The sequence below is a fragment of the Dermacentor silvarum genome, chromosome 10, assembly GCF_013339745.2.
Source record: "Dermacentor silvarum isolate Dsil-2018 chromosome 10, BIME_Dsil_1.4, whole genome shotgun sequence".
Taxonomy (NCBI): Eukaryota; Metazoa; Arthropoda; class Arachnida; order Ixodida; family Ixodidae; genus Dermacentor; species Dermacentor silvarum.
In genome coordinates, this window is record NC_051163.1 from 112,063,056 (window position 1) to 112,074,194 (window position 11,139).

General features: G+C 43.6%; 1 protein-coding gene across 1 annotated transcript; it reads right to left on the reverse strand.

The window, feature by feature from the left end:
- Positions 1–951: 951 nt before the first annotated feature.
- Positions 952–1,455, reverse strand: LOC119431776 (uncharacterized). The gene has a single exon (XM_037699242.1). The coding sequence runs from the start codon at positions 1,453–1,455 to the stop codon at positions 952–954; it is 504 nt and encodes a 167-aa protein (XP_037555170.1).
- Between the last annotated feature and the right edge of the window lie 9,684 nt (positions 1,456–11,139).

Below are 11,139 nucleotides of genomic sequence, written 5' to 3' on the forward strand. Positions count from 1 at the left end.
TCACTGTGTTTTTGGAGCGAGGCGCCCGCGTAGAGGACCCTGGGTTCTCTTCCAGCTTCCGGACCATGGCTTTTGCCCGCGCGGTGCGCCTCTCGTCGTCCTTGCCCGGCGTCATATTCCAAGGAAGAGGTTTGGTCTGAATGGTCGTCTTCCAGTCTTCCGGAAGGGCCGCCTTGATGGGTACTGGTCGATCTGCCATCCTATTTTGCGTAGGACGGCTCGTCCGCGTTCCGTGTGACTGAGCCGGATTCTCTGTTTAGAGAGTTGGGCTTCGATGAGCTCCTCCACCGCGTTGTGGACGCCCATGTCTAGCAGTCTTTGCGTGGACGAGCATATGGGCACGCCCAGTGCTTGCTTCGTTGCCTTACGAAGCATCGTGTTTAGGGTGTCCCTATTCGCCTTCGTCAGGTGGAGATACGGGACGGAGTAGGTAACCCGCGACACGACGAAAGCACGTACCAAGCGCATGGCATCGTCCTCTTTAACGCCTCGGTTTCTGTTCGATACCCTCCGAAGCATACTAAGTATCTGTTCGGTTGTAGTCTTGACCTTTGTGACGGCGGCGTGTGCCTTCCCGTCGCCATGAAGCAGTAGGCCGAGAATCCTAATCTGCTGTGTTGGCTTTAAGGCCGTTCCGTCGATGGTGATCACGTTCGGCGGCAGCTCCTTCTTTAGTTTTACCGGTTGGATCATGAGCAGCTCCGATTTCTGGGGAGCGCAGCTCAGTCCGCAAGACTTGGCGTACCCGTGCAAGGTTGTTGCCGCCCGCTGCAAGGCATCCTTCATCCAGTCATCGGACCCGGCTCGGGCCGTCCACACCGCAATGTCGTCGGCGTAGAACGCGTGGTCCACGCCTTCCATTTGCTTGAGTAGATCGGGCAGGGGTAGGAGGGCCAGATTGAAGAGCAGGGGTGACAAGACCCATCCCTGAGGGGTGCCCCTATCGCCGAGCTAGACAGGGTCCGAGTTCTCCTCCCTTATCCTGATGGTCGCCGTTCGGTTTGACAGAAAATCTTTTATGCAGCCGAATGACTTTTGGCCACACCTGTTCTTGTTCAGACTTTGCAACATGCTCGCGTGGGACACGTTGTCAAACGCTCCCTTCAGGTCGAGGGCGAGTATCCCGCGTGGCGCGTGCCTCGTTGCCTGCTTGACGACCAGTTCGTGGAGTTGGATTATCACGTCTTGGGTGCTGAGATGTCTGAAGCCGTATATCGTCTCCGGCATCTTATCCGTTTCTTCGAGGTGCTTCTGCAGCCGGTGAAAAACCATGCGCTCCATCACCTTCCCTACGCAGGACGTGAGGAAGATGGGCTGCGTTTTGTCTATCGTGAGGGCTTTGCCATGCTTTGGAATGAAGCGGACCTCGGCGTCCTTCCATTGCTTCGGCAAGCGCGAGTTCTCCCAGACTTCGTTAATCGGCTCTAGGAGGCCGCGGGCCGCTGCACCGATCATGTTACCTAGTAGTATGCAAGTTATGGCGTGCCTGCCGGGTGCACTTCTCTTGTTACTTTCATCTATCGCTGTCCCCAGTTACGTCATGGTAAACGGCCGGTCCAGCTCTTCGTTGTGGGGTCCTTCGTACCTCTCGGGCACCGGGTACTGGCCCTTCTCTGTCTTTAGCTACTTCGCCTTCAGGTCTTCCAGGAGCCTGCGCCCGTGTCCCTTGTCAAGATGGCATGCCAACTCAAGCAACTGTCGAGCTTGAGGTGAAATGTAACTATGCCTTTATTGGATGCTTGCACCTTTATATCAGCATTCCGGCTGCCAGGGTTACACAGCATGGTTGCCAATCTTGAGCACCCTGTTTGCGAGGCCCGATACAAAGTACACGTGGCCGTATAGTTGGTATGTTATTATTTATCACTGCCACTAAACTGGTTCCTGCAAGAATACGTATTTCATTTTGTAGCAAATATTCGCAGAGAATGGTACCATGATAAATGACCTACTTGGCCGTATTTAGTGCAGCATTTTCAAAAAAAGATTGAAAAACCTCTCTTCTCGATTGTCATTGCATTGTTGGATGTTGAGTGGCCTACGTCAATTTTTTCTAGATAGACAGATTATTTCCGTTTGAGTGAATATGAGTTTCCGCTTTGTAAGCTGTAGATTGGCGCGTCATTATATTTTAATTTCTTGCTGACAGCCAGAAATTATTTAACTTTCATATAATGCAAGTGAAGGAATAACCACACTGGGCGGGAGTAATCCCAGGGAAACCATTGATGTCTTCACACTGCTGCAACTCTAGTGTCACTGTAAATAATTTATAATAGAAATATCTAGGCAATTCACAGCGACTCAAACCGTAACACCATATTATATTCTATGCAAAATATACACACTGCCAATGCTTTTAAATGTATTTTATAAATCAGATATTGAGATACAAACAACTTCTGTACGAACACTTCGCGAAGATTTCATCAATCCTTGCTCACATGATAAGTAAGGAGTATTACCTTGCCTTTTTTTCATTTTGAACTTCTGTGACTCTTTCATGTGAAAGTGCATTAACTTGAATCCTTTGTAATCTGAATATGTGTGCTATTGCTGTCTGCTTTGTAACGGTGGCTGTGGGTTTCAGTGAAGTTGCTTGTTTTTCTAGCGACTTTTACCCGCAACCTCCATCGTTGATGGAAATAAACAAGTTATTATTATTATTATTATTATTATTATTATTATTATTATTATTATTATTATTATTATTTATATTATTATGGTTGTTGTTATTATTGTTATTATTGAGTTTGGCACTGGTGCACGTACAGCACGGATCTGATTTCTATCGTTGTCTGCCTTCGCAGTATGCCCACGTCACATCGGATTATCAAGCTACACTTTCACTAGGGCTGCAACACAATGGTCGGATAGTGCGCCTGCGCAGGAATCCTGGCCCCGGGACTACAACGACGGCAGCATATAGAAGACATCGTCGTCATCATCATCATCAGCCTATATTTTTTATATGTCCACTGCAGGACAAAGGCCTCTGCGATCTCCAATTACCCCTGTCTTGCGCTAGCGCATTCCAAGTTGCGCCTGCAAATTTCCTAACTTCATCACCCCATCTGGTTTTCTGCCGACCTCGACTGCGCTTTCCTTCTCTTGGTATCCATTCTGTAACCCTAATGGTCCATCGGTTATCCATCCTATGCATTACATGGCCGGCCCAGCTCCATTTCTTCCGCTCAATGTCAACGAGAATATCGGCTATCCCAGTTTGTTCTCTGATACACACCGCTCTCTTCCTGTCTCTTAACGTTAGTCCGAAGATTTTCCGTTCCATCGCTCTTTGTGCGGTCCTTAACTTGTTCTCGAGCTTCTTTGTTCACCTCCAAGTTTCTGCCCCATATGTTAGCACCAGTATATTGCACTGATTGTACACATTTATTTTCAACGAAAGTGGCAAGCTCCCTGTCAGGATTTGGCAATGCCTTCCGTATGCACTGCAACCCAATTTTATTCTTCTGATGAATTTCTTTCTCGTGATCAGGGTCCACCGTGAGTAATGACCTAGATAAACGTACTCCTTTACAGACTCTAGAGGCTGACTGTCGATCCTGAATTCTTGTTCCCTTAGCAGGCTGTTGAACATTATCTTTGTCTTTTTCATATTCATCTTCAACCCAATTCTTACACTTTCTCGATTAAGGTCCTCAATCATTTGCTGAAATTCGTCTTCATTGTTGCTCAATAGGACAATGTCATCTGCAAACCGAAGGTTGCTGAGATATTCGCCGTTGATCCTCACTCCTATGCCTTCCCAGTCGAAGAGCGTGCGTTGTCTAGAAGACAACGCACGCTATAAAAGTGGCCCCATCGCCTGCTTCACACAGTTCGGCAGTGGTACACGTACAGCACGGATCTGATTCCTATCGTTCTCTGCCTTCGTATGTGAGGAACTTTGTGCCATAGGTTTTGTAGAACTTAGAAGTGCACTGCTGCCGAACAATTCATTGTGGCGACCTGTACTGTATTGTGCTTGCGCTTGCTTGATCAATGGCGGGAAAGGATTCTGGTAAAAATGCTGCAAAGGGGTGCGGTGCTCCTTCGGAACAGGACGCTTGAAACTCAAAAGATTTGTGTGAGATGACTAAAGCACTTGAGAATTTGAGGCATGATTTCAGAGAAGAAATGCGGGAGCTTAAGAAAGGTGTATCCTATTGCACTGACATCTGTAATGATGTCAAAGGTATTGCAACTGAGATCAAGAACTTGAGAGTTGAAATGCAGCAATTGCTCAGGCAGAACACAGAACTCAAAGGCGAAAACGCTCGGCTAACACAATATCGTGAAGATGTTGAGCAATACCAGCGTTCGAACAACCTCGAGATAAGGGGCCTCCCAGATGGGAACGACCCGCTTTTAGTGATAAACAAAATAGGCGAGATTGTAGGGGAAAGCATTGATAGCATGGTTGACATTGAGACGTGTCACTGGGTGCACACTCCTAAACCGGATGCCAGGAACATAGTTGTTCGCTTTGTAAGGCGGAGTAAGCGCAATGACCTGCTGTCAATGTGCAGAAAGGAGAAGATTGACACCTCGATGCTTTATCTGGAAAGAAAAACTCCGATTTTTGTGAATGAGCATTTGACGCCAAAAAACAAGGCACTACTATCAGATGCGATCAAAAAGAAAAAGGCAGCCAAATGGAAATTTGCCTGGACCTCTGGAGGCAAGGTGCTTGTGCGTAAAGAAAAAGGATCCGACATTATTCATATTGCTCATGAAGGAGGCTTGGATAAAATCGACGGTTAAAGACTGAGGCGAACTAATGGCTTTTTGTTATTTTCTTCATGATGATGTACCCAAACGACTATTGCAGGTACTACACGGTTGATGATTTTAATCGTGATTTTTCTTGTGGCAAGTTTTTTCTGCAATGCATGCAAACTGTCGAAGTATTCGACTAAAAGAACATGACATTGCTGCTTTTTTGCATTCGTTGTCCTTTCTGTTTGACATTTTAATGTTCACTGAAACATGGCTATCAGATGATGGCACTAAACCCCACTTTCCGGGCTACCGATCTGAACATCTCTGTCGTAAGCAAAAGAATGGCGGAGGGTTGGCTGTGTACTTTAGGGATACTTTTTCCTACAAGCTGTTAGATAATTTCTCAACTATGAACGCTGATTTCAAATGTTTATGCTTACGTATTGGAAAAATAGTGGTGGTCACTTTTTACCGGCCACCGATGGGACACAATGGTCGCTTCTTTGAATTCATGGACTTGGTCTCGTCTAGTTGAGCTGATTGAATGAAGTGAAATACACAATGAACATAATACAAACGTAGCTTATGAAAAATTCTATTCTTTACTACGCGATTCATATAATGCTGCATTTCCAGTGTTAAAGTTGTCCTCTCGTACTAGAAAGAAACTAAGGAAACCGTCGAATAATGCTCAGCTTTATCAACGTATCAAAATAAAAAACCGGCTATACCATAACTTCATTCATTCACGAGACCCAGCTACATTGTCAGATTTCAAAAAGTACCGCTTTAACGACCGACTTAAGGAAAGCGAAACGGCACTACTAGCAGAGTCTTTTTTGAGGGCGTATATAACAAACCACGTCGAATATGACAGGCTGTAAACTCGATAACTTCAAGAAAGATAGCCAGCGATAAAATTACGCAACTGGTGAAGGGATAGCTAATGCAATTAACACGCATTTTGTTGATGCAGGTTCCTATAACATCAATGTAAACGTGTGCGATGGCACAATGCTGATGGATGCAACACTGAGGCAATCTTATTTACTACGACCTACTGACCCAAATAAAATCTCAAATATAATCAACAAGTTAAAAAATAATGTAACTCCTGGTGTTGACGAACTTGGCTCAAATGAAATAAAGTTAATATCGCCATAATATGGGAAGTTCTTAGCTATATAATTAACATCACTTTGACTACTATTTCCTAAACAATTAAAAAAGTCGCCTAAGTTACCCCAGTATACAAAGGTGGTGACGTAAATGCCCTATCTAACTACAGACCTATTTCTGCACTTCCTGCATTATTTAAAATATTTGAAAGCATAATTCATGACAGATTACTATCATTTTTTGAAAGACATCAAGTAATAACTCACTGCCAGTATGGCTTTCGGAAGCACCGGTCGACTGAACAGGCTCTTGTGCACATAAAGGACAAAACAATCGAAAACATGGAAAGTAGAAAATACACACTGGGTTTGTTTTTATACATTCAGAAGGCATTTGATTCTATACAGTTCGATTTATTACTGCACAAATGATCAAGATACGGAGTGCGGGGTATTGCATTAGACGTTCTTAATAGTTATTTGTATGATCGATATCAATTTGTCAAAACCAATGACGCTGTGTCGATGCTTGCGAAGCTAAAACAGAAAGTGCCACAGGGATATATATTGGGTCTATTATTATTTCTTATTTGCACAAATTATGTTGTAGAGATAGATAGTTCCGCTCAAGTTATAATGTATGCGGATGATACTAATATCTTCTTCTCTTCACATAATCTACTGACACTAGAACGTTCTCTAAATAACTACCTTACGCACCTATCAAACTGGTTAAGAAGAAATAGATTACGGTTAAATGCCTCAAAAACAACATATGTCACATTTCGTCCGGTAAATAAAGCTTTCCATAACAAACTTAGTGTAAAATTTGAGGACACTTTAATAAACCAAGTTGAAGTGCAAAAGTTTCTCGGGGTTCATTTTAAGGAAGAGCTTAAGTATGGAACTAGCGCGTACAGTTGGATGTCTATACAAGATATCTCAGCTCATACCTTTCCGGTTAAAAAAGAATATTTATTTTTGCCTCTTTTACTCCAAGCTAACTTATGGTTTATTGTTGTGGGGGACCACTACGCAACACAATTACAATAAACTCATTACTTTACAAAAAAAAGTGTTGGGCTGCTTTGAGTCTTTTCATGAAATGTGCAGGATTTAAGAACAGCTCCTCTGATCAAGAAACATAGCATCCTAAGGGTGGACCAGTTAATTATTTAATAGTTTTGCAAGAAATACACCAGAAGAAGCTTTACGAAAGTTGTGGCTCCGAAAACGCTCAATATCTTTTAGGGCACCACCAACATCGAACACCAAAAATTAGAAAAAACTATGGAAAGCAAACAATGACCTATCAAAAACCTGCCATCTTAAACAAATTTGAAGGAATGATAAACTTCGAATGTACAGCACGTGTATTTAAACGCCATGTTATGGAAACATTGTTGTCCTCTGGTATAAAGTACAATCAGAACTAAGCATTTTTTTGTAACACAGAAAGCGATCTGTAAATCTTGTCCTCTGTTCCTTTTATTGTGTATATTGAATCAATGTTATCTATTATGTGAGAGGTTTTCACGATGCACAAGTGAAATGCATCTTGTTTTTTTTATTATTTAATCGTATGCAAATTTTGATAGTGTCATGCAATGTATGATCTGTTGTGTGTACTACTGAACAAGCGACACGTTCTCGTTGTTATAGGACGGTGCAAAATGTCGCGTTATATAACTTCTCTTTGTCAACGCAATTTTATTGTCAATGTTTGGTACAGCAGATTTTTTTTCAATGTTTTGTAAGTGCATCACTCTGAGCTGTTTGGGCTGAGGCCTCGTCAGGAACAAACTGCCTTTAGCTTCTGTCCCTGCATCAGGCTTTATGTGCTGTCTGCTGTGAAAACAGAAATTAAAAAAATATTTATAGCGCGGAGACAGTCCACATTGCATGTTTTATTTATTATTTGTACTATACAGCAATTTGTTATATTGATTCACTGGATTGGTATGATCAATCAAATGTTCTCGTTTTACAGGTAGATGTTGTCGAAACGCTTTTTCCGCTAACCACGATTTCTTGGAGATTACCCTAAAATTTGCGCTGCCTGCAATTTTATTCACAAATGTTATTTGTGTGTAATACATGTCTTGATTTTGCATAAGATATATCACAAACTCTCATCGATTATATGAGTTCATCGAATGCGTGTTCCTTTCAGTTTCACATTTTGTGCGGTATGGAGCCAACGTGGACGTGAGGACGCTTGACATGCATGCAGAGTCGTAAATCTTGCATGAGCTGGAGTTTCCAAATGACGAAGAATACGCAAATGAAACCTTCTTCCATGACATTTCCTTGATTACGAAGGTGTACTCGTAGTCAATCTCTAGGGCAATTATTAACACAGCGCGCGTTTCATAATTAGATCACGTTCGCGCGGGCCCTGCTTCGTGGTTAACTCTAATGAAAATCCAACGTATTAATACGCTCAGAAGGTATCGTTGCTACATATTTTGAACAGCCACCGTGTATTGCCGGTGGAGGCGGTCGAAGTGTTATTTCGTGTTATTAATATTGATTACCGCGCACCTTTACTAACTCTGGCGCGTCAGCTCCTTGCTGCTCGGCCCACTGATTCATCGACCGCGTTGTGATGCAAGTAAAAAGACACGTCCTGCGAGAATGAATACACGTATAGAAGCTCTAATTTTGGCACTGCTCTTCCAGCAGCCGAATAAATGACTTCGTTGGCCCCGTGAGTATTACGGCAGCAGCAGCTACGATGAATCGGCGAAGACATTGGCACGCAACATATCATGTCAGAACGCTACGCGTAGCACCATCCTTTTCCATGCAGTCGGCCCGTTATCATACATTGTGTGTTTGTTCAGTCTTTGATGTGAGCTTGAAAGCATGTATTCATCACGTAATGCCAGGTGGCTTTCGGTTGAAAGCAAGCTGCGAATGCTCACGTAGCGTGAAATATCTAGCTATAGCTAACCAAAATTTAAAACATGGACATTAATAACAAGATCCACTAGTAAATTACTACTGTAGCTTTGAAGCATTGGCAGCCGTTTCACTGACATTCGAAATACTATTTAATACTACTGGAAATTATAAGGGGCGTTTCTGTTTGAATGTGCACATTTCTGAATAATATGTATACGAGTGCATCGCACAAGGCATTCTTTCGTAGGAATTACAAGGAAAGGCTAGCTGACATGCGTATTATGCCACTAATAACGTAAGTTTGAGGAGAGTAATTAACAAAACTGTGTTGCTGTTATAGTTATCAAGAGGCAAAACAAAAATTCTGCAGCGACACTTACGATTGCTTATGCGCGCGAATGCGAAAGCATTAAAATCTCTTTGGTATTTTTTCCCGCGCGTTTCTTCTCCGCACAAGCTCTTGCCTGCGTTCTAACTGCGTCTCGGTAATGCCAAATGAAAACGCGCCAAGCGTCTCAACACACTCACTTGCCCGCGAGGAGTTCATAACTCGAAGGACCGTTCAGTGGCGTTCGATTGAAGATTAACAATTTTTATTTCATGCATCCATTTTAAATGCGAAGCATTTGTTGGCGAACATTTGCCACTTTGAGAGTATCAATCAATCAATCAATCTATCTATCTATCTATCTATCTATCTATCTATCATCTATCTATGTAGCCACCTACGTTTTGGTGCTCTCATGGCAGTTTCGTTAACTTGGCAGGTACCAAAATTGGCATAGTATGACAACAGCGTATGAACAACATAAATGACATGTCATGACATGAATGACATTGGTGTTATGTAGCTCATGAAACAGTCGCCTAAAATAACGACCCAGCGAAAAGAATTAACACTCAAGAACCACTGAAATGGTTCCGGATGGGGCTACTAAGTGAAGGAAACACTAAAGGATTATTAGAACCCATAGTCATGACGATGACTCAGCAGAAATTACAATGACTCAGTGAGAACAAATTACCACTCAAAAGCCATTGAAATCGGTTCTGACGTGGGTACTAAGTGACGTGGGTACTGGGACGGCGCAACACCCCCAGAGATGATGTTCTGCAGTCACCCATGCGCAAACCAGGCTCTTGCTGCCTGTGCCCACCAGCCACCTAGTAGCAGAGGCAGTACCAAGCAAAGCTGTTCACAGCAGGCTCCAGGAGATCCGTCAACGCCAGAAGGTCTACTGTAACCATGGAACGAAGCACCTACCACCACTCTCTCGAGGTCAGCCAGTCACTACATAAGACAGCCTCCAGCGAACCTGGTCACCTGCCATTCTTCTGAGGCCAGCCAATACGCCCCGTTCAGTGATCCTGAGAACGGAAGATGGTCGAAAAATCAGACGCAGAAGAGAACACCTGCGGGACTTAACGACCCATCTCGAAGATAGTCCAGCCAAGGCTCCCGAAGAAGGCTCCAAAGAAGAACACCCCTCTCAAGAGCTACGCAGAAGCACGAGCAGTCGCCACAAGCCCTGTCGATACCCGCAACCTGAAAGGCACAATTAATTTGTTTCCCAATAAAGGGGACATGTAGCACGGCGGAATCTGCAGTCGTCACCGAGCACCTTGGCTTAGCTACATACCCCAGACGGTTGCGAATGCCTACTTAAGGAACAGCATATCCCGGCTTCTTTGCCGTAAGCAACAAACACGCTCCCGGAGCTAATCATTCCATGCCTTTTGGCAGGTGAGCCTCCTGCTATTACTTATTTTATCATTGTAATTCTTTGCCGCTGACTGCACAGAAATGCCTTCTGATTTTGCTGCTTGTTTTAAGGTGATACCATCGGATGCGAAAATTTTAAGATGTTGGTTTGCAAAGAAGGTACCTTGGGATACGATGCTCTACAATAGCTGAAAACAGCTACACAAAAATGAGTAGCGTTAAACGTGGAACCTGGTCGTGCCAAACATGTCGACCAGGGAAAGAACACACAGGGAGACTTGACACAGGCAGCAAAAGAATCGTCTTCACAGCAATTTGTTGCTGTGACCAACTAGACTAGACCAACTTGCATCTAACCTAGAAAGGCTCACTACGAAAGTACAGGAACTTCTTACATTTAAGGACACGGTTGGAAAGATTGAGAACGCGATGCAGGAAGTCCAGACTTCAATCGAATTTCTTTCTGCAAAATATGACTCGGTACTGGAGACAGTCAGCAACAATAAGTCTGAGGTGAGCAGAATTACGTTCCAAGGTTGATTCGCTCTCTCCTACCGCCGAGTTCCAGTCAGACCTGATTGACAAAACAATTGAGCAAATGAATGAAAAGGTACAGTGCAGTAGCAGAAAGAATTTCGAGCAAGCCGAAGGAGAAACTGCAATCCT

Excerpts from the sequence above, each read along its gene's own strand:
- LOC119431776 (XM_037699242.1), bottom strand. The coding sequence starts at position 1,455 with ATGATCGGTGCAGCGGCCCGCGGCCTCCTAGAGCCGATTAACGAAGTC.